General features: G+C 43.8%; 1 protein-coding gene across 2 annotated transcripts in view; it reads right to left on the reverse strand.

The window, feature by feature from the left end:
* TMEM214 (transmembrane protein 214) overlaps nucleotides 1-24836 on the reverse strand; it is a 256765-nt gene that overhangs the window by 227168 nt on the left and 4761 nt on the right. For both annotated transcript variants that reach the window (XM_030198624.1, XM_030198623.1), the window contains exons 2-3: nucleotides 5841-6052; nucleotides 207-357 (exon numbers count right to left, since the gene is read on the reverse strand). In XM_030198624.1, coding sequence (XP_030054484.1) covers nucleotides 207-357; nucleotides 5841-6052 — 363 coding nt within the window. The remainder of the gene's footprint in view (nucleotides 1-206; nucleotides 358-5840; nucleotides 6053-24836) is intronic.

Consider the following 24836-nt stretch of genomic DNA (forward strand, 5'->3'; position numbering starts at 1 on the left):
ATACTACTGCTCACATGCTTTATATTTGAGCTAATTAAGCCCCCTTTTGTCTATTAAAAGAATGGAATTCAGACATTCCGTTAGCTTAGCCATCCCCAGCATGTCAGACCGTATTCAGTGTTTCACTTTAGGAAATGCAGTTTCATCTGCTCAACATCCTCAAGAAGGTATACATAACCCAGTTAAGTACTGTAAAGAAATAATACCATGAGTATACTGGCTGAGGGTAGGGTCACTCCTAGGGGCCTGCAGTTTAAAATTCAGGTATCCAGCCAAATCTTTCAACCAGACAGATGGATTCTCAGGAAACATGTTCTGGCTCTTTTCCAATTCTTTCTGAAGGTCTGACAAATCAAGCTGTAGACAAAATGTTGAAGACAATTGTTTAAAAAAATTAATACAATAAAAACCCACACAAACCCACACTCCTCCCCTATATGGCTTTGCTATAAAGTTATATACAACAAGTGCATGCAATTCAAGCAAACCCAGTGGCGAAATACATAAAGCACTTAAGATATTATAGATTTATAACATCTAATTTAAGACATTTCCACCATCAAAAATTATATTGTATTCTCATAAAAATTGTAAAAAGATGTAAAGATATATTGACAGGAAAATCAGATTGTACAAGTGTTGTGCATGATAGAGAACTGCTAGACAAAAAAAAAAAAAATTGTGACATCCATTCTTACCTGTTAATTTCCTTTCCTTGAGTCCTGACAGATCAGTCCAGGTAAGTGGTTCATGTCCCCCTACTAGCAGATAGAGACAGAGAAAGTGAAGTTACTCACCTGTAAGCTGGTGTTCTCCGAGGACATGTATTATCACATATGGATGACATCGTCTGATATGAGCATGATGCAGACACTACCCAGCATATCTTTAAGTCGTCTTTGGTAGCATACCACTGCACATACGCAAATACCTTCCTACCCAGCATGTGTATGCAGACCAGAAATACAGTAACAAAGCCAACAGAATACAACTCCTAGGAGAGACAGGAGGGATGTCAGAATTCATGTTCTGCTGTCCTCAGATAGCATCTGCTAAAGGTGAGTAATTTTGCTTTCTCCAAAGACAAGACACTGTTTCTCATGTATGGGAATCCTTAACAGGAAGTCTTACTGAAAACCAACCAACCAAGGACAACGGGGACTTGCAGTGGCAAGGCCAACCAGAAACCAAGCAATCATAGCTTATTTACAGCCTTGTTGTGATGGTGCAGTCTAGAACATAACAAAACACGGATCTACTATGTTGTGGTCTTCTATCAAAAGCTTGTTAAAAGGTGGTATTCTCCAACATAAAGTATTAAAAGCCAAGCGTAAACCGCACCGTAGCAGAAAAAAAAAACAAGCACAAGTTCAATTCACATAACCAAAGCAATTTTTTTTTTCCAGCAACACAGATGCCGGTACGCACGTTGTCATTTTACTAAAATTTTGCCTCGGTTATGAAATTGAACTTGCGCTGGGTTTTTTCTACCACTGTGCAGTTCACACTTGGCTTTTAATACTTTATGTTGGAGAATAGCACCTTTTAACAAGTTTTTGATAGTGAAGACCACAACATAGCCCCTGTCGCAGCACTTCTGGGCGAAACACGGCCTGTGTCGGGCAACATACTAGTTTGTAACTCTACTATTAATGTTTGTGTATATCTACCACTGATCTGCTCTATTTATTTCCACGTTGGAGTCTGTGAATTGTTTGCTTTGCTGTTTTTTGCACAACTTCTGCGGACTTCAGCAGCTGCTGCAGCCAGCATAGCATGGTACGTGTCCATAGCCACCACAGATTGTTGCTCAAAGACTGGATGCCATAACTATTGCTCAACTTGCCTATCCTAGAGCTCCCTAAGGGATAGAAGGAATAGCCGTCACGAGAGAATCCACCTTAGGAACACCCAGTACTTGCCTATATCCTCAGGGGTTAAGGAATTACAGGTAATCAAGGACCTGAGCCCCCTTGAGAGCATGGTCTGGGGCCTCCCACTCCTCCAGCATCATGAGAATAACAGCCTTATGAAGAGCAAAATGCTTTAGGGGCCCAGTAAGACAGAATCCCCCTCAGAGGGGTCCACAGAACAGATTTGAGCATCCCAAGATTCTCTAACCTCATCAATAAGACACAAAAGCGCTCCTCATGACAGAAAAGCTGGATTATGTGGGACCACTCCTTCTCCCCCTATAGAGGAGTACTGTCTGAATTCGAACCTAAAAAGGAACGAGGATCAGAGAGGACCACCAGATGCTCCCTCAACACCCTCGAGCTGAACGGGACATCTGCTCCTCGCCGAACAACAAAGAACTCCAGAAGCGACAAACTTATTCAGCTTAGACTTAGAAGCTGCATCCGCTGACCAACCCCTAAGCCAGAGAGCCCTCCTAGCCGCTACATTCAAGGCCATAGGCTTTGCCAACGCTCGCAGCAAATCATACAAGGCATCTGCCAGAAAGGCTGAACCCACTTCAAGCTTGGCCACCTCCGCATCTATGGTCGACAAATCATCTGGACGCTCTCAGACCATCAAAACAAGCCCTGGCAACCAAGGACCCACAGATGGCCGCCTGCAAAGCCAAGGCTGATCGAAGCTACAATTCAACAGTGACTCCATACGATGGTCCTGCACATCCTTAAGCGCGGTGCCACCGTTCACCAGCACCGTGCTACGTTTAGTGGCTGCTGAGACTACCACGTCAACCACGGGAGGTTTCAAGAGGGATCTGTCAGCCTCCGGAACCGGATAGGGACAGACCATGGACTTGGCGGGCCTAAATGCCGAATCTGGAACGTCCCACTGGGCCTGAATGATATCCCTGATGTCTTGATGCATTTGAAAGGTCTTACCTGGTTTACGGACCACTTTTATTAACAGGCCCACTTTACGGGGGCTCCGCCGCCTGAGAATCCTCTTCCTCAAAGCGTTAGGTGGAGGAAACCAAAGAAATTCCTGTAAATCTTCCTTCAAGGAAGGCACATCCAGGTCTGGATCAGAGCCAGGCTCCTCATCCAGAACTGTTCAGGGTCCAAGGCAGGCAAACCTTCGGGGACCCAAGGCTGCGTACTTGAACAAAAGAGAATAGAAGAAAGTGTTTAAAAGGATTAAGAAGGAAGAATAGATTTCATTCTTAAGGGAGAATCACAAGCACTCACTAAGTTAGGAATCCAGAAGCAATGCTCCATTCCTATTACTACGCAGTTACATATATACTGAATTTTTGTTTCCGCATACGTGCATCCTTTACACTATCTCCTCTAAACCTGTTCAAGCCAGTTCAGTATCAGTGCCTTGTACATTCCTTTGTTCTGAGCTCCAACTTGTGATCTGTTGCACAAAACATTAAACCACAGAACTAGCTCTGCAGTTAGCCTCTGTGTCTTGCTCTTTTTCTTAAGCATCAGGACTGCCTGGACCGTTTAGTTGTCAACAGCTGACTTTCAAGAGGCCATTTGGCAGAAGGAACTGGGGAAGGCTTAGAGTTCTAAAACAAAAAGGCTTTATACATTTGAAGCACAAACTTGGGAGGGAAACCCTCCCCCCCCCCCCCCAGCCGAGTCAACAGGGACAAGCGAAAGAGAATCTGATTGTACACGCTCAGAGGGCCCCGACAGCACAACAGGCTGATCAGCTGAGCCAGTCGATGAAAACAAAATGGCAGCGGTTCTCACCGCTTTCTCCTTTGCCGAGCCTACATCCCTTCCCCCCACAGAAGTAAGCAAAGCAATTGCAGCGGAGGGTCCTGCCTCCGAGGAGCCCTCCATGGCAGTACAAAATTTGCAGACACCGCTAGCACCCAAACTGCGGCGCTGACACACAGCGCAGTGCTTCAACTTCTCAGCCATGCCACCAACCCAAAACAAACTCAGTGCAGTACTTTGACTTTTTTTTTTTTGCCCTGCTCTCCGGGGGAAAGAACAGAGAGGACAGCCATGGATCGCAGGGGAGAACCAGTTTAAATTGGCGCTCAGAAAGCTGTGTAAAGCAGGAAAGAGTTTCTATTTTTTTTTTTTTCTTAAAGAAACGGATGCCTCCCCCCGCCTAGCTGCTCTTCCCTCGAAGAGACCCAGGCGATATACACAGCACAAGAGACTCTGCAAATAGGGAGGAATTGGGGAGGGGACCCAGCCACCCGGGTGTAGCACCTCCGAGAATGCAGCAGATCCTCGCAGACTTCAGCAGGTTTAACCCAAACTAGATGCACAAAAGATCACTGCCTTAACACAGAATACTAATCACAGAAATAATTCTTACAGAAGGAAAGACAGAGAGACTGAAGGGCTCACAACCTTCCACCTGCTGGAGACAGATTACTGGATCTTTCTCTGCCTGGCTATGACTCTTACTGGCTCTGAGTCAGTATTCTGAGTCTCCACCTGCTAGAAGGAAGGCGTGACAACCCATCAGTCACAATCTGGGCCGGTCAGGAGGGACACTAAGGAAGGAGCATATAGTTCTTCAAGATTAATTTTGGGTCATAAGATTAACATATAAAGCCTGAGAGAAGCAAAACGAAACTGGCATCAAATGAAAGGATTTTCCTTGCACTTTCTAATGATGAAAAGCTAATTTTTGAACTACCTATCCCACATGACGAAAACTGCCTCAAGTGGACTCACAGAGTATAACAATTTTCAGTGAGACATATCAGGAAAACTATAGCTTCCAGCTGCACAAATTTAATATATATTGCTCATTTTAATCAGTGCTACTAACAGATAAAATATAAGCAGCTTTTCTTTGGCACAGTGGTTTGGTGATAAGTGGCATTTTGTTACGCAACATTGAATAAAATCCAATTTTTGACAATATCTCAGAAATCGGAGAGTTCATTTTCAAAGCACTTAGACTTACAAAGTTCCATAACTTTGTAAATTTAAGTGCTTTGAATATACGTCTCCATTTGTCCCAGCTCAAAATGGCTGCAATTTCTGAATCTACACAGTTCTGAATAAGTAGTGCAAATTCACAGCTGTAAGACACTTAGTGCCATTATCAAGACCTAAAAGGTGATCCAACTTTCAGTCAGCTGCAAAACTGTGCTGACCCCCCCCCCCCCCCCCCCCCCCGTTGGATAAAAAGCCCATACCTCAATAACCGTTGAAGCTAGAAGTCTGAAAGCATGAAGTTTCCCATCTTACATACTGATCTCCGTTCTGTCAGATTATCATCAATTTCTGAAATGATGAGGTGGGGATCATTGGTTGAATTGACATGGAATGACCCACCTACAAAGGTTACTCATGCCTTTTATTTTGCCTCTCTTTCTGAGAGCTCCATACAGTAAGAAACCAAATTAACCAGAAACTCCAGATTGCCTAATGCATTGTTCATGAGTTGGAATCCTGTAAGCTGCCACGCAATCCTCAGGGCCCCTTTTACCAAGATGCGGCAAAAAAAGGGGGAGGGGGAGTTCAGCGCAGGCATCGGTGTGGAGGCCCCTTTTTACTGCAGCTGGTAAAAAAGAAGTCTCGCCTTCCTGCAGGAAACGGCCGTACGGCAAGTAAACAACTTGCCGCATGGCCATTTCTGGGGGTGGAGGGGGCCCTTACCGCTACCCACTGAAGTGGCGGTAAGGGCTCCCGTGTTAACCTGGTGGTAACCGGGCAGTGATTACTGCTGGGTACACTCCGGCGGTAATAAATTTTTGTGGCATCAGAAATAACAGAGCGCTAGGAGTGAGAAGTACCGCCGGGCTGCTGCGATAGCCCGGAGGTACTTCCTGTATACCGAGCAGTAAGCCCACGTTGGGCTTATCACCAATTAGGAAAAGGAGCCATTAATTATTTACACAAAACTAAATATATAAAAAGAAAAAAGTAATTCATACTAACTGCCTTCAAAGCATCCTCTAAACTTCGAAATCTTCCTTGTTTGGGAACTACATCTCCAGCAGATAACTTCTTGGCTTGCTTCCCTGCATTCTGTTTCTTCTGCTGTGGCTGCTGCTCAGGTGCCAATACTGGGGGCACCTGCTCTTTGTTTTGTTTCTTTGTAGGCTTCTCAAACCCCAATTCAAAGATGGTAGCACATGGTTTAATAAGTGCTGCAATTGGAGAAAACAAAAATGCTTTGTGAGTTTCACAAGAACAAGCTTCAAGCATTATTTCTAGATTAAAACAAATCACTGACAAACATCCTATTACAGTTGTTTTTTCAGAGATTGCTTCAAGCCCTAGCTTGATCATCAAACCTAAATTCTAAAGCATATTGATTAACCTATCTCCACTAAAAATTTATTCCTCGATATAAGTAGGTCACAATGCTTTAACACTGTGCATTGATTATAAATTATTGGTGAGACCTCATCTGACATACTGTGTCGAGACAGCTGCAAGGACAGATTGATAGCTTTTCTATGGATTACCTCTGCCCAAAGTGACGCAGATATTGCAAGAACATGGAATGAAACTTACGTCTAAACCCGAACTCTTAAGGAGAGGAAGAGACAGGATATGAGACATATTCAAATTGATCAAAGGTAGAGGGGGATGAGACATCATCTACCTAGGTAAAGAGCTCCAATGGAGCTGGTTAACAAACCCAAGCAGAAAAACATATCCAGCACAATATAAAGGTTCATCAGTCAGGAGATCAAAAGGTGAACAAAGGACCTTAAAGCATTTTGCTATTCAGGTAGAGGCAAGAATGCATGAAAGAGATGAGATGGCACCCACAGAACTGAGAAAGGGCCAAAGCAGCTGGAGTGAACATACTGATACAGCAAAGTTGAGGAAAGCAGAAGCCGTACTGTCCCAGATAGAACACTGGAGCTGGTTTACTGACCTTTAAAATAGCATCACCAGTATTAAAGGCAAAATACAGGCGTGGGTTGATGAGCTATGATCAAAGCCCGTGGAGTTGGGGCAAGTGAAAACGTTTTTCACACAACCACCATCCATGAATCCTCTGAGGCCCTTAGTCCAGACTAAGATTATAGGTACCATGGGTCTTCAAGCTGTGAATACAGGTCTTGCTTCAAGAGGAAAGCTTAAATCTTCAGTATACATTAGGGCTGACCAGGTCTTGTTGAGACCAAACAGAGGCTGTCTTCTCCCCCACCCCCAGACCTGGAAGTGGAGCAGCTGTGAAGGAGTGTGTACCTACATGTAGTAAAAAGTGCAGATTCCTCTCTAAGAATGGAGGGATGACTGAACAGGACTCCGAGGAGAGAACTACCTGTCGTTGGTAACTTAACCCGAGTTGCTCCACAAGGCTTCGGTGAGAATATCTGTGTTCTTGGGGAGTTGAAGCCAGTTGTGGTAGACATGGAATCCTTATGAGAGGCCATTAAAACTCTGGATGTTTCCCTTAAAACCACTAAATCAAAACAGAATTTGGGTGTGGAAATATGAACTCGCTAGAGTAAACGGTAAACAAAAATCCACCATATGAAAATGACCTGAAAAATTGTCTTATAGGTGGAAGGAAAAAAAGTCCTCAAAGAGCTCATGAATCATAGCGCCACACTTATTGAGTTCTGCAAAAAAGAATACCACGTGGATTGAGGAGTTTCAAGGAGCCCAAATTATTTCTGGATAAGGACTTTTTACAGAAATAGGCAGGAATCCTAAATAAATGTTCTTTGGACTTAATGGTCCTGATTATTGATAAGACTGCAGAGATATCTACTTCCATTAAAGTGATGACGAGTTAGGCACGAAGAAGCAGACATGTTACCGTTCCAAGTACAAGGCTGTCTATGTTTTACAATTGAAAGTATTGTGGTGAGAGCTACTAGTATCTTGTTTCTTTTCCTATGCCTAGAAGCGGCCCCGCTACCAGGACCCTGAAGCAGCTTTGCGAAACGCTGGCCACCGTCAGCCTGGGGCGAGGAGAAGTGAAGAGAACACGGTCTAACACAGGGTCTATCAGTGCCTTTCAAAGATAAGTGTCTCCATTGATACTGAATATCATGATGGACTTTTGATGTTATACTGTAGCTTATATCACCACAAACCACAATCATTAATATTGTGTTCTGCTTGATAGTGATAATGTGGGAAACAATAAAGAAAAAGAGAAAAAGTATTTACTCAAGACACATAGGATTTAAATATGGAATGATACATTATGATGGAAGTTTTTTTTGGCCAATGATGAAGAGAAGATTGAATAGAGCTAAGCAGATTTAGACAATCTATATGATTCATGAGCTCTGAGGCCTTTCTTCCTTCCACCTGTAAGAATTTTTCAGGACATTGTCATATGTTTCCCTTAAAACTAGATACTCAGGTATGCAATCTGGGATTAGATCTGGGTTCAAAGGTGCAGGCATATTGTGTAATTTTGTCAAAGCATGAAGAACAATTGGAGATGCAAGGGAAAAAATAGTTAAGAGGAAATAAAACAACTGGAAGAAGTGTTGAGGGAGAGAAGTTATGCAATGTAAGCTGTAGCATATGGAAAATCAAATTAAGGAGGATTAATTTAAGACTCTTGAATTTCCCCCAAATCTCCTCTGCTATCTGACTGAGATGATGAAGAAATACTTTGGCAAGATATTAGCTGTTCCAACTGATATGCCTCCCATTGCCAGAGCACAATATCTATCAATGGGGAAAGCTCTTGGTACATCTATTCAGTGGGAAAAGCCAACGTATTTACAGGCTCTCTTAGCCAGACAGCTTTTTTGGAGAGTTCTCTTGAGATTATAACAGAAAGAACTCCCCTTGTGACTTTTGCCTTAGAATAGGATAGAAATCATATACTGCGTCTTTACTTGCAACATTTGCATGTTCGGTTTCTAGGCTCTACAATTTGTATATTTTAAGACTTGGCAAAGGTGACACAAACAACTGGACTACAGTCCAAGAGTCTTGGCTTTAGGTGTTACCTTTATTTTGAAGTTTCCTGCAAAAGGTTGTATAACTTACTCTGGTAAAAATGTTATTTTCTTTGAGCTGAAAGAACTGTTAGACTTCATAGTGGCTATTTTATTTTAAAATTTTTATTTATGTCATATATATCACACGGAATCTCGAGTTCAATGTGGCTTACAGCAAATAATCAATATAGCAATAGAAAGGAACAGAGTAGTACCAGTATAGTAAGTTAATTATAAATTGATTGGGAGGATTACAGATTAACTGGCTGTGCTGCAGCTCTGTCTCTACATTTTAGACTCTGCCTCAGTTGCGGCTCTATGCCATGGAGGCTCTCTTCTCCCACACTCCCCGCCTAGTTGGCCGTGGAGGCGGCGTCGGGTTACTACTCTCGCCCTCCTGTAGTTTCCAACCTCTCCTCCTACCACAGTCTCACTGCTTCTCATCCTTTGAAGTCCACTCCATCCGTCTATTCTACCCGTTGCCACTCAGAGTGGCAGTCATTTACCGCCCCCCCTGATAAATCCCTCTCTTCCTTCCTCACCGACTTCGATGCCTGGCTTTCTGTTTTTCTTGAACCCTCATCTCCATCCCTCATTCTCGGAGACTTTAACATACACGTTGATGACCCGTCCAACTCTCACGCTTCTCAGTTCCTCACTCTAACATCCTCCTTCAACCTCCAGCTGTGTTCCACCACCCCTACTCACCGTGATGGCCATTGCCTTGACCTCGTCCTCTCCTCTTCCGGCTCACCCTCCAATTTCCACGCCTCAGCTCTTCTTCTCTCTGATCATCACCTGATCACCTTCACACTTCTTCACCCTCCCCCTCAGCCCCGCCCAACATTAACCACTACTTCCAGGAATCTCCAGGCTATTGACTCTCCCACCTTATCATCTAGTATTTCTAATCTCCTCCCCTCCATCATGTCCTCCGAGTCTGTCGACGAGGCTGTCTCCACTTACAATGCCACTCTCTCCTCTGCTCTGGACACCCTTGCACCATCCACCTCCCGTCCCACAAGGCGTACTAATCCCCAGCCCTGGCTGACCCCTTGCATCCGTTACCTTCGCTCCTGCGCCCGATCTGCTGAACGCCTCTGGAGGAAATCTCGCACCCATTCAGATTTCCTTCACTACAAATTCATGCTATCCTCCTTCCAGTCCTCACTATTCCTTGCCAAACAGGACTATTACACCCAACTGACTAATTCTCTCAGCTCTAACCCTCGTCGTCTCTTCGCCACCCTTAACTCCCTCCTCAAAGTGCCCTCCGCTCCCACCCCCCCTCGCTCTCTCCTCAATCACTGGCTGACTACTTCTGCGACAAGGTGCAAAAGATCAACCTTGAGTTCACTACCAAGCCACCTCCTCCTCTTCACCCTTCAACCCTCTCCCTCAACCAACCAACCCAGACCTCCTTCTCCTCCTTTCCTGATATCTCCAAGGAGGAAACCGCCCGCCTTCTTTCCTCCTCAAAATGCACCACTTGTTCCTCTGATCCCTTCCCCACCAACTTACTTAACACCATCTCTCCTACTATCACCCCCTCCATCTGTCATATCCTCAACCTCTCTCTCTCCACTGCAACTGTCCCCGACACCTTCAAGCATGCCGTAGTCACGCCACTCCTCAAAAAACCATCACTAGACCCTACCTGTCCCTCCAACTACCGCCCCATCTCCCTCCTACCCTTCCTCTCCAAGATTCTCGAGCGCGCAGTCCACAGCCGCTGCCTTGATTTTCTCTCCTCTCATGCCATCCTCGATCCGCTTCAATCCGGATTTCGCCCTCTTCACTCGACAGAAACAGCACTCTCTAAAGTCTGTAATGACCTGTTCCTTGCCAAATCCAGAGGCCACTACTCCATCCTCATCCTCCTCGATCTATCCGCCGCTTTTGACACTGTCAATCATGACTTACTTCTTGCCACACTGTCCTCTCCTGGTTCTCCTCCTCTCTCCCCCACCGCACCTTCAAAGTTCACTCTCATGGATCTTCCTCCACCCCCATCCCCTTATCTGTTGGTGTTCCCCAGGGATCTGTCCTTGGACCCCTTCTCTTCTCAATCTACACCTCTTCCCTGGGCTCCCTGATCTCATCTCATGGTTTCCAGTATCATCTCTATGCTGATGACACCCAACTGTATCTCTCCACACCAGACATCACCGCGGAGACCCAGGCAAAGGTATCAGCCTGCTTATCCGACATTGCTGCCTGGATGTCCAACCGCCACCTGAAACTGAACATGTCCAAGACCGAGCTTATCGTCTTTCCACCAAAACCCACTTCTCCTCTTCCTCCACTTTCTATCTCAGTTGATAACACCCCCATCCTCCCCGTCTCATCTGCCCCCAACCTTGGAGTCATCTTTGACTCCTCTCTCTCCTTCTCTGCACATATCCAGCAGATAGCCAAGACCTGTCGCTTCTTCCTCTTTAACATCAGCAAAATTCGCCCTTTCCTCTCTGAACACACCACCCGAACTCTTGTCCACGCTCTGATTACCTCTCGCCTGGACTACTGCAACTTACTCCTCACCGGCCTCCCACTTAGCCATCTATCCCCCCCTTCAATCTGTTCAGAACTCTGCTGCACGTCTCATATTCCGCCAGAACCGATATACTCATATCACCCCTCTCCTCAAGTCACTTCACTGGCTTCCGATCAGATACCGCATTCAATTCAAGCTTCTCCTTCTTACCTACAAATGCACTCAGTCTGCTGCCCCTCACTATCTTTCTACCCTCATCTCCCCTTACGTTCCCGCCCGTAACCTCCGTTCACAGGATAAATCCCTCCTCTCAGTACCCTTCTCCACCACCGCCAACTCCAGGCTCCTCTCATTCTGCCTCGCCTCACCCTATGCTTGGAACAACCTTCCTGAGCCCTTACACCAAGCCCCCTCCCTGCCCGTCTTCAAGTCTTTGCTTAAAGCCCACCTCTTCAATGCTGCGTTCGGCACCTAACCCTTACCGTTCAGTGAATCCAGACTGCCCCAATTTGACTGCCCCTATCGGACCGACCGTTCACTTGTCTATTAGATTGTAAGCTCTTTGAGCAGGGACTGTCTCTCTTTGTTAAATTGTACAGCGCTGCGTAACCCTAATAACGCTCTAGAAATGTTAAGTAGTAGTAGTAGTATTATAACAAGGATGTAGAAGAAAATATTGACTACAATGTACAGCAAAGATCATAATCATAACAATGAAAGGGGAAATGATAATTTTTAAGTCACTGCTGTTACTATAAACACTGTACAATTTAAGTTAGTACAAGAATTATAAGTGAAAGCATTCTAAGTACAAATAAATTGAAGTAATTGAAGAATTGATCGAAATGTATACAGAAGTTACGTTATGTATACATTTCATATAAGATGACATAACAGACAAGACAGTTTTATGACAAAACTTTGTTGAAGAGATATGATTTCAAAGATTTGCAAAACTCCTATAATTTATGCACATACTGGCTGCAGGGTTTTGTAGTGTATTCTGCCACTCCGGGAGCCTGGGAACTTTAGTTTCTCCGAGACTGCGAACCAGCTTTAGGTACTCGCTGAACAGAGAGCCTCTAAAAGGACATTTACTGAGCTTCGACTTAGAAGCAGCATCCGCAGACCAGCCTCTAAGCCAAAGTGACCTTCTAGCCGCTACTCCCAAGGCCATAGACTTGGCCGAGGCCTGCAGCAAATCATATAATGCATCCGCTAGAAAGGCAGAGCCCATCTCCAGCTTGGCCACCTCAGCATCAATGGTGGCCAGATCGTCAGAAGATCTATCCAGGACCCTTTCTGACCATATAAAGCAAACCCTGGCCACCAGAGATCCACAAATTATATAGCAATGAGAGTGGATTGATGTATATGTTAAACAGAACAGAGTCAAACAAAATAAACAAACATTCTACATAAAACAGCAGTGTAGAATCCTTATGGATAAAAATGCCATCATGTATGAAGGGAAGAGGTGTATGGTAGGGCTGTACTACCATCCACCAGGACAGAACTAAAACAGAATAAGAAATGTTTACAGAAATTAGGAAAGCTGGCAAATTGGGCAACAGTATAATAATGGGCGATTTCAATTACCCAACTGAAACTAAGAGACCACTCAAGACCATAAGACAAAAACAAATCAAGTCTGGCTCACCTGACAGTCAATCAGCTTCAAAACATACTTTAATTTTTTAATTAAGAGAAAAGACCTCAGACACCCAGAATGCAGATTCTCATTTGTCAAACTGAAGTTTATCTGGTCCAGTTTTCTTTCAATGGTCCAAAAACCCTATTTAATACTTGGTTTCAAAAATTTAAAATCTTCAAACCTTATCAAAATATATTAAGGACATGCACTTATCTCTCAAACTTAATGGACCCGTTTCACCTGTACAGTCGGGCTTCAGGAATTAATAGTCCTTTCAGTCAGAATATATATCACAATAGGCATCACTGCAATAGTCAATACGGGCATAATCAAACGGGGCGCCCAAGTTTTCATGAGGGTGTCCTCACAGGACGGCACCGTAAAGGGGCAGGGCAACCCGTATTAGCGAAACAAGATGGGCGTCCATCTTTCGCTTAGATAATACGGTCGGGGACGCCCAAATCAGCAAATCAAGGTCGACCTTAGAGATGGTCGTCCTTAGGTCGTTTTTGAGATGGTCGTTCTCGGTTTTCGGCGATAATGGTAACCGAGGATGCCCATCTCAAAAACGACCAAATCCAAGCCATTTGGTTGTGGGAGGAGCCAGCATTCGTAGTGCACTGGTCCCCCTCACATGCCAGGACACCAAATGGGCACCCTAGGGGGCACTGCAGTGGACTTCACAAATTGCTCCCAGGTGCATAGCTCCCTTACCTTGGGTGCTGAGCCCCCCAAAACCCACTCCCCACAACTGTTCACCACTACCATAGCCCTTATGGGCGAAGGGAGGTACCTACATGTGGGTACAGTGGGTTTGGGGGGGGGGGGTGGAGGGCTCAACATTTACCACCACAAGTGTAAAGGTAGGGGGGATGGGCCTGGGTCCGCCCGCCTGCCAGAAGTGCACTGCACCCACTAAAAACTGCTCCAGGGACCTGCATACTGCTGTGATGGAGCTGGGTATGACATTTGAGGCTGGCAAAAAATGTTAAAAAAAAAAATTTTTTTTTGGGTGGGAGGGGGTTGGTGACCAGTGGGGGGGGAGCAAGGGGAGGTCATCCCCGATTCTCTCCGGTGGTCATCTGGTCAGTTTGGGCACCTTTTCGAGGCTTGGTAGTGAAAAAAAAAAAATGGACCAAGTAAAGTCGGCCAAATGCTTGTCAGGGATGCCCTTTTTTCCATTATCGGCCAAGGACGCCCATCCCTTAATCACACCCCAGTCCCACCTTCGGTAAGGTGCTGACACGCCCCCGTGAATTTCTGTCGGCCCCGCGACTGAAAGCAGTTGAGGACGCCCAAAATCGGCTTTGGATTATGTCGATTTGGGTGACCTTGAGAAAAGAATGCCCATCTCCCGATTTGTATCGGAAGATGGACGCCCTTCTCTTTCGAAAATTCACCTGATAGACGGCTAGCAGTGCATCTGATTCCGTTTAATTACCCCAATATTAGAACATAAGAAATTAGCTATACAGGGTCAGACCACTATCTAGCCCAGTATCCTGTTTCCAAACAGTGGCCAATGCTACTAATCCCAGGACAAGCAGTTGCATCCCATGTCTGTCTCAATATCAGACTATGGACATTTCGTCCAGGACTTTGTCCAAACCTTTTTTTTAAACCCAGATACGCTAACCACTGTTACCACATCCTCTAGCAAAGAGTTCCAGAGCTTAACTATTCATTGAGTGAAAAAATATTTCCTTCTATTTGTTTTAAAAGTATTTCCATGCAACTTTGAGTGTCACTTAGTCTTTGTACTTTTGGAACAAGGAAAAAACATCAATTTACTTTTACTCGCTCTAAACCACTCAGGATTTTGTAGACCTCAGTCATATCTCCCCTCATCCATCTCTTTTCCAAGCTGAGGATCCCTAACCTCTTTAGTCTTTCCTCATACGAGAGGAGTTCCATCCCCTTTATCATTTTGGCTGCTCTTTTTTGAACCTTTTCTAGTTCCACGAAGAATGCAATACTCAAGGTGCAGTCGCACCATGGAGTGATACAGAGGTATTACAGTATTTTCAGTCTTCTTCACCATCCCTTTCCTAATAATTCCTAGCATCCTGTTGCTTTTTTGGCTGCCATTGCACACTGAGCAGAAGATTTCAGCGTATTATTTATGACACCTAGATCATTTCCTTGGTTGCTGATCTAGCATCAGGTAACTATGATTCGGATTATTCTTTCCGATCTGCATCACTTTGCCATTTGTCCACATTAAATTTCATCTGCCATTTGGTTGCCCAGTCTTCCAATTTCTTACGGTCTTCCTGCAATATTTCACAATCTGCATGTGTTTTAACAATCTTGAATAGTTTTGTGTCATCTGCAAATTTAACCACCTCACTCATCATTCCAATTTCCATATCATTTATAAATATGTTAAATAGCACTTATCCCAGTACTGATCCCTGCGGCACTCTACTGTTCACCCCCTTCCATTGAAAGAAATTAATTCTACCCTGTTTTCTGTCCAATAACCAATTCCTAATCCACACCAAAACCTTGCCTCCTATCCCATGATTCAAATTTTCTCAGTAGTCTCTCATGAGGAACTTTATCAAATGCTTTCTGAAAATCTTGATAAACTACATGAACTGGCTCACCTTTATCCACACGTTTATTCACGCCTTCAAAAGAAATGAAGGTGAGGCAAGACTTCCCTCGACTGACTCTGTCGAATCATTAAGCTATGTAATTTTATTCTTTATTTTTCCCGGCACTGACATCAGGCTTACTGGTCTGTAATTTGCTGCATCACCCCTGGAACCCTTTTTAAAAATCAGCGTCACACTGGCCACCCTCAAATCTTCAGGTATTACTGACAATTTTAACGACAGGTTACATATTACTAACAGCAGTTCAGCAATTTCATGCTTGAGTTCGAGTACCTTTGGATGTATGCCATCCAGTACAGGTGATTTACTACTCTTTAAATTGTCGATTTGGCTCAGTACGTCTCCCAGGTTTACCAAGATTACTTTCAGTTCTTCCGCAATCACTCACTCATAAAAACCATTTCCAGTTCAGTCAGATCTTCTTCCGTAAAGACCGAAGCAAAGAATTCATTCAGTTTCTCCACTATGGCCTTGTCCTCGCTGCCCCTTTTGCTCCTTTGTGATCTAAACATAATGACTGCATCTTGGAGCAACTGTCAAAGAACTGACAAGATTGGGATCTATTTTAAATCTAGTCCTTAATGGAATGCAAGGCATAGTATGAGAGATAACTGTGTTGGGTCTGCTGGGAAACAAGTGATCATAAAATCATCAAATTTGAGCTAATATATGAAGTAAAGTTACTACGGAAATCTACTGTAGCATGGCTTCACCACCATGAACGAACCGTTCAGGGAGTGTGCAGTTGGCTTCAGGAGCTTTTGTCCTCAGAACTTTGAGGTAGCGTTTTATGTACAGATGGGGCGCGGCTGAGGGCGGGTCTATGACTGAGGGTGACTGTTCCTGATATCCTAGCCTACCAAGACTACAGGAGTGCAGTGCTTCAGTGCCTTGCAGTGAGCTTCAGAACGTTCGAGGTGGGATTTATTTATATAGATAAATGCATTCACTCTGCAGCTCCTCAGTACCTCTCCACTCTCATCTCTCCCTACATTCCTCCCCGGGAACTCCGTTCACTGGTTAAATCTCTTATCTGCACCCTTCTCCTCCACCGCCAACTCCATACTCCGTTCCTTTTATCTTGCTGCACCACATGCCTGGAATAGACTTCCTGAGCTGGTACGTCAAGCTCCATCTCTGGCTGTCTTCAAATCTAAGCTAAAAGCCCACCTTTTTGATGCTGCTTTTAACTCCTAACCCTTATTCACGTGTTCAGAACCCTTATTTTATCATCCTCACTTTAATATTCCCTTATCTCTTGTTTGTCCTGTTTGTCTGTCCTAATTAGATTGTAAGCTCTGTCGAGCAGGGACTGTCTCTTCATGTTCAAGTGTACAGCGCTGCGTACGTCTAGTAGCGCTATAGAAATGATAAGTAGTAGTAGGATCAAGGTGAGCCAGATGATGTAGTGTATCTAGATTTTCAGAAAGCTTCTGACAAAGTTTCTCATGAGAGATTGAGAGACTCCTGAGAGAAATAAAGAGTCATAGGATAGGAGGCACAATGGCCATGTTCCCACCAAAACTGATGCCAAGTTGGCATGAAGGTACCCCCCCCCTCCGATTCAAGCCACTTCCCCCCCCCCCCCAAAGCTTCCTGCTAAGCCCCAGTCGTGAAATGAAACCTGGGGGATCCCCATTTCAATTAGGGCAAAATAATCCAGGAACTGTGCTAAGCCACTAACTCCAGTAACAGCTGTAACACCTGCCCCCCAGCATCAAGGGGCCATGATCTGACGAGACCATACCCGAGACCTGATCTAAACACCTCCCTCCATGGCAAATTGGATACATCAGGAGAGTATGCTCCCAGGCAGCTGCTGTCTTGTCCGAATGGCTTTGGTGAACTTTTTGGTCTCCACCACCACCACCACAAACACACAAGCAAATCAAGCAACCAGAATTTTATTTATTTATTTTTTTTATACACACACTGCCAACAGCTTGCCCAGGACAGAGAACGGACCCACTGTCCTCAAAGCATGGATCCTGAAGGGCCAAGCTAAACTAGTGTTGGCAGATTAGAGCTTGGGGCAGCAGCAGGTCACACATCTCAGACCCAATTCAAAGGCAGGAGCTCGCAACACACGGGCCTACCTACAGGCTGCGACTAGGAGAGTTGGGCTTAACCAGGGTACTTAGCTGTACCACCCCAGACCTACCATCTGCTCAAGGTACAGAAATATCAGAGATTTCCAGCCAAGTTGGATTGGCCACTGCTGGAAGCAGGATGCTATGCAGAATACTGAAGCTAATAGAAGGCATACATTTGCATGCTATTAGCTGTTCTGGCACTAATTTTAAAATGGTGTTATGAACAGCATGGAGAAATTGATCATCGCCCCTTAGTGTGCTTTCTCCTGCCTTCTCCCCCCCTTCAACTGCTAATCCTCCATGGGCATGTTCACTCAATGTAGCTTTTGTTCTTCACTGTTAAGCCAGCAGGGCAGCCAAAAGACAAACAGCAGTACTTGGGAGACGAACCTGTGAAACCATATCTTCTTATCTCTTCCTTCAGTCATGTGGAGAAATGGATAAGGAGATAACAGCAGCAAGCTATCATTCCTCCTCTCTACACAGCTTCAGGCTCCTCCTTGTAAAAACTACCTACATTCTTCTCTACATGGCATTTAGCTTCCTGAGGCTACAGTCTCTCTAACCTCTAGATATGGGTAACACAGGACCATGCAGAACTATATGGTTACCCCAGTATCCAACCCAGTTAACAAAGAAAGCAGTTATTGTCACTCTCTCTCATTTCAAGGAAAGTTGTACAATTCTCATTCTAACGAACAGTTTGTACTTTATTTTGCTGATATTTATAATGTTCTATCAATGCAACTACATCAACATGGTTACTTGTGTCTTTTACAATATGATTCTGAAATGTAAGAACACAATAGCCATACTGAGTCAGACCAATGGTTCATCTAGCCCAGTATCCTGTTTCCAACAGTGAACAATCCAGGTGACAAGTACCTGGCAGAAACCCAAATAGTAGCAACATTCCATGCTACCAATCTCAGGGCAAGCAGTGGATTTCCCCATGTCTACCTTAATAATAAACTATGGACTTTTCCTCCAGGCACTTTCCAAATCTTTTTTAAACCCACATAGGCTGTCCATGATATTTAGACTATATACTGACCAGCAACACACTGTATACCAATCTCAGACATAAAATAGAATATATGTTTTCATTGTAATTCCATTGCAGTGATAACGTACCAGCTATAAAAGTAACCTATTTGACACACTGGAAACTATGATTTCATTCATTTTCAATTGTGTCCGAGTACTAGAAAAACCCAATATTAGCAACCCTTTATTATTCACACTACGTTTTATATAGACAAACATGTGCCTACTTAAGTGCTAAATTATGAGGACACACTGGCACCGACATGTCTTTATAAAATTACTAGTGTAAGTAGCAGAAATCATACCTTTCTTGCAGACAGACAGTTGCATACCTAGCTCAGTTGCCTCCTGTGGAGCCACAGTCTACACCATATGCGGCTGTTGGCTCTGCCGGTCCTCTGCCCCAGAACAGGAAGCTGACATTAGCAGGGGCAGGGAATCAGCAGAACCGACAGATGCAAATATGTAGTCTGAGGCTCAGCAATTTCTCGATACATCCCCCTTACTGCCTGCATCCCAAGCAAACAGCACCCACCGCCCCATCCTTGGTACACCACTGGGCACAGACTTACACCCGCTGTTGAAGGTGTAGGTACAGGCTCGCAGCACATTTTGTAATCTGTACACATACTTAACTCCAGTCCTACACACACCTACCAGCAACATCTGCACCATATCTTGGTCTGTACTTTTATACCAGGTGATATAAGAGTTATTTTTTTACCCACGAAAATGGTTTATAAAATTACCCTAAGCGCGGGTCTACTTTATCATTAATAAAGCTTTTATTTACCACAACACATATGGTTATAGCCTGATACATAAGAGTCACGAATAAAGTTTACATAATACATCATCAAGAATGCTTTAAAAATTGGACGTCATCTATCCTGATGGCAGCGTGAGCTTGAAGCTCCGGAGCTATCGACAGCGAAAGATGTGAATTTATCTTGTATTTGATTCAGCTACCGGCGTTCTGGCTGCTTTAGTGCCGCACTATTCTTGGGACTCCCATATCTGCTAGGCGGCAAACCACTGCTACAAAATCTACAGTGGGTTCACGTCAGGGGTACATTCGGATCCAAAGATGGTGGTGAATGGTGCAGCAATACCGCAGGAACTAGAACTTGCATCTTTTCGCACTGAGATGCAAACCAGATTTCAGGAGTTGAAATCGGATTTGACATCTGTCCGAACAGAATTACAAAATTCATTTGATGGACAAAAAAAAAAAAAAAGACGCGAGATTAGCTGTCGCGTCAAACATACAGAGGAGCATTTGGAGAGGATCTTGAGCATCTCCAATCCCAGATCTTGCAACTGGAATAGCAGCAGGTGGCCACGGTCCTCAAATTAGAGGACCCAGAAAATAGATCTTGTCGCTGCAACATACATCTCCGTGGTATTCTGGAGACTGTGGCGGACACAAGCATGCTGGAGGCTGCTGGCCATATGCTGGCGATTCTGCTGTTTTAATCACCCCCACTCTTGGACAGAGCTCACAGGCTGGCAGGCTTTCGAGTGGGCATTGACCTCGAGATGTAATTGTCTGCTTTCATATGTGGATAAAGAAAAAGTTCTTTGTGTAATTCATTGCAATGGGGCTGAGGTGGAAGTTTATCCAAATAGAGCTCCTGCTACATTAGCCCACAGATGGAATATTATGATTGGATCCAGCTGCTGTGTGAACACCAAGAATGCTATAGATGGCCGTTTCCCATTGGGCGCTCCTTCACTGTAGGAGGGAAAACCTACTCTAATTCCATCTCTGCAGTGAAGGATAATTTAGTGGTAGCAGGACTGTTGACTCGAGAGGAACCTGAAGCATCACAGTCCACTACCTCGCCTAAGAAACATCCTCGGGGATCTGGATGGCAAAAAGTGCCCAGGTCTGGGTTCACAACATGATTTGTATGTACATTAGCAGCCAGTACTGGCTTTATTGAGACTAGAATATGTTACGGATGAGTGATGTTTATTCTATGTTCCAGTTTGTTGGTTTTATCTTTTGACTTGAGCTCTGGCTTATCCTTCCTCTGTTATGGGCCCTTTTAATTTAAATGGGGGCTTCTTTCCTGTGGATGGTATGGGGGGGGGGGGGGGCGTGTGGGATTGGTTGGGGAAAATTGTGTGTGGGGATGAAGTATTTTGAGGATTGGCATTGTGTGGTTAGGATGGATTTTGTGAGTGGGGTACTGCTTTATGGTGGTTATTTGGGAGCAACACTGCAATCTATTGTTTTGGGATGGCTGATCTAATTGCTTGGTCTCTTTTTTTTTTTTTTTTTTACAGTTTTTAACCTATAATGTTAAAGGCTTTAACTCTCCTCAGAAGAGGCATTTATTTTTTAGGGAGGCCTGTAAGGCGAAAATGGATATTGGGTTTGTACAGGAGACACATTTGTTGCCCTCACACCTCCTTACTTTCTCACTCACATTACCCCTTTTTTTGCTTCGTTGGAAGCTAGGCTTATGGCTTTCCAAGCAGGCTGTCTTGTGATAGGGGGAAACTTTAACTTGACCTATCATCCTTTGCTCGATAATTATTCTAGTAAAATCAGGTATGCTAAGCAGGACCGGGTGCAGTTCAGACAATTTATGGTGCAGATGGGTTTAGAGGACATCTGGCGGCTGTTATCATTCAGGGGCAGTGTGTATCTTGTAGTGGTTTCAGACCCGGACTTGCAATGCACGTAGATTGCAACTTCATTCACGGCTATGTAAACCGGAAAGGGATCATCATATTTGTCTGTCTCAAATTGTAATTACTCGGGGAGCTGGGGATCCAAGATGGCGCTGTAAAGATATATTGCACCAGCAGCAACCAGATCCTACCTTGAATCGCTATTCGTAGCGGCTCTTTATTTCCTTGATTATAGAGAAAAGGAGAGGTAAAGCGCGGGAGTATCCTTCGACCCCCACCGGGACCCAGGCTCCGATACAGATGACTCTGGAAAGATTTGGGTTGTCGGCTGGACCTGTGCTGGTGTCTTCATCTTATATCGGTACTGCCGCGTCGTCAGTCAGCAGTGTTGACGGGGCTTCCATGACCCCTGTTGCACAAGCGTCACCCCCGCAACCAGGAGGTAATGCTGTTTTGGGAGGTCCTGCCCCCGGCTCTTTCCAGATTGAGAAACCGGGTGAGCAGGGAGGGAACACGTCTACAGCATTGGAGAATTTGGTTTCTTGTCAAGAAGGGTTTCAAAATGCAGCACAAATTTTACCTCATCAAACAGTGAGTACTCTATACCAGATTCCTAATACGTTCTCTCCAGGTATATTTTCAGGGGTTTTCAAGAAACCTGCCGTTGTGACATTGGAGTCACTTTGGGACATTACATTTGATATGCATTCTTCTCTACAATCTTTGACTCTAAAAAAAAAATACTACCTCTGCTTAGTAACTTTAGGCGTTTTCAATATATAACAAAACTTTGTGTAATTTGTAAAAGAAATATTGAATAAATAATCTTAAAACCCACCTTATCCTCACTATTTCAATCACATACATACATACATACCATGCACTTCTCTTCATTCTAACTGTATTCAACCTTAAAATCCATAAACATCACAGTGTGAATAATACACTTTAACTCATGTCCATGATTGAAATTCAACTTGTGCATTGATGAGTTAAAGTGTATTATTCACACTGTGATGTTTATGGATTTTAAGGTTGAAAACAGTTAGAATGAAGAGAAGTGCATGGTATGTATGTATGTGATTGAAATAGTGAGAATAAGGTGGGTTTTAAGATTGTGTAATTTGTAAAAGAAATATTGAATACATTTTTGTTATATATTGAAAACGCCTAAAGTTACTAAGCAGAGGTAATATAGTAAATGTAACTTATTGAAGAAATTTCTCACGGGGATAGAAAGGTAAAAAGAATACTAAAGATATAAAGGTTTTGTCCGAAGCTGCTCTTCTCCAAGCACAGGAGACTGCTCAGCAGTCCTCTAAAGTAAAAACTTCTAGAATAAAAAATTCAGACTCTTGAATCGTTGGGAACAGTTTCAATTAAGGAAAAGAATTTCACTCGTCGTCGATTAGAATATTTAGAAACTCAAGTTAGGAGGCTTAATTTGAGACTAACCAACTTTCCCAGGTCACCTTTAATTACACCTATAGATATGGTTAAGAAATATTTAATTGAAGTTCTGAGGATGTCAGGTGACTCACTGCCTCCAATCACTTGAGCTCAGTATTTGATATAAAAAAAAAAATCTGTTGGTGAGATTTCTCAAAATCAGAGTCTTCACTGGAAGTGATTACACAGAGACTACCATGGTGGTATCTTTTGCCTTGGAGATGGATCGCAATTCTGTATTGAAGCTTTCATTTAGACACATGGATACACAGTTCTTGGGATCTAAAGTTAAAATATTTCCAGATCTTTCCAAAGAAACACAAAAAAAGGTGTAAGGCCCTTTTGGCCTTTCGACCAAGGATTTTGGCCTTGGGCGCCAATTTTGTACTTAAGTTTCCATGTTTATGTTGTTTTGTATTAATTTTAAGGTAAACAGTTTCAGCTTTTTGATCCTAAGCAACTAAAGGAATTTCTTGTGGCTAAAGAAAAAATAAATGCCATTGTATAAGTCCCATTTGCACACTGTAGTGATAGGCTGGGGAGAGCCTTAAGGGTCACAATAATCTTGGTTATATTTTGTTTTTCCCTTTATCTTTTTCCTATTTACCTTTTACTGTGGACAAATGTTTACTTATTTTTCTTATTGCAGTCAATTAATTTGAAACATATTTCATGTTAATTTATTAATTACCAATTTCTGTATTCTCATTTTGGGGGGGGGGGGGGGGGTACTTATAACGTGTGCTCCTTGCAACAGACAAGCCAGGAGTATTTTGAAGGGGGTAATAAGGCAGGGCATCTTCTGGCGGCCAAACTCTGGAAACGGCAAGCCCAGAATTTGGTTGTACACATTAAGACCCAAGCAGGTGAGGTGGTGTCGGGAGATCGAGCAATTGGGTTGGAATGTGTCCATTATTACCCGCAGCTTTATGCTGCATGACCAGGAGTGGCAGACCAGGAAGTGGAGGCATATTTGGATGAGGTAACCCTTCCTAAATTATCTGATAGTGCTTATGTTGAACTTCCAGCCCCTGTATCAGCGGAGGACGTGTACGCTGTGACTGATCAGCTTACTCTGGGGAAAAACCCTGGATTGGACAGTTTTTCAAATCTGTTTTATAAGAAGTTCGATTCTCTTTTGGCGGGACCGCTGACTGATTATTATAATTCTTTGTTGGGAGAATCTCAGCTCCCTCTTTTTCTCCGGCAAGTTGGGGTGTCTTTGCTCCTTAAGCCTGGTAAAGATCCACTCAGTTGTAGTTTGTATCGTCCCATCTCTCTTCTGGGGGTTGATTACAAGCTTCTTACTCGGATACTGGCTGTGTGATTACAACATTATCTTCCTGATTTAATACATGGTGATCAATCAGTATTTATAAGAGGCCGACAGCCCAAAGATAATGTTCAAAGGTTGTTGTTGTTCTCGACGAGCTATCCAGATGAGATCCATTTTCCAGCCGTGGTGTTAGAGTCGATGCAGAGAAGGCCTTTGACCAGGTTTCATGGCTGTTTACAATGGCTATGTTATGATGTTTTGGCCTTTACGGTAATTTTTTGCGCTGGCTTAAACTTATTTATGACTCTCTGGTGGCTAGACTGCGAGTTAATAGTATTTATACAGATTTTTTTCAGATTTATAGAGGCATTCGTCAGGGGTGTCCATTGTCCATGTTAATTTTTGCTTTGACTATGAAACCGCTGGTCCAAGAAGCCCGCAATCGTTCAGAGATTCGAAAGATCCGAGTAGGAGAACAGGAACATAAAATTTTACTTTATGCAGATGATACCTTTTTGCTTTAGCTGAGCCACATCAACCTTTACCAGTTCAGCGGCTTATTCTACAAAACAGTAAATTATCTGGCTTCACTATTAATATTTCTAAGTCAGAGCTATTAAACCTTACTGTTTCAGAAACACACCTTTCTGTTTTACGTGTATTCGTTACTTGAGGGCGAATATTGCAGCTGATTTGGACTGTATGTTTAGTTTGAATTACCCTCCA

The sequence above is a fragment of the Microcaecilia unicolor genome, chromosome 3 (genome assembly GCF_901765095.1).
Source record: "Microcaecilia unicolor chromosome 3, aMicUni1.1, whole genome shotgun sequence".
Taxonomy (NCBI): Eukaryota; Metazoa; Chordata; class Amphibia; order Gymnophiona; family Siphonopidae; genus Microcaecilia; species Microcaecilia unicolor.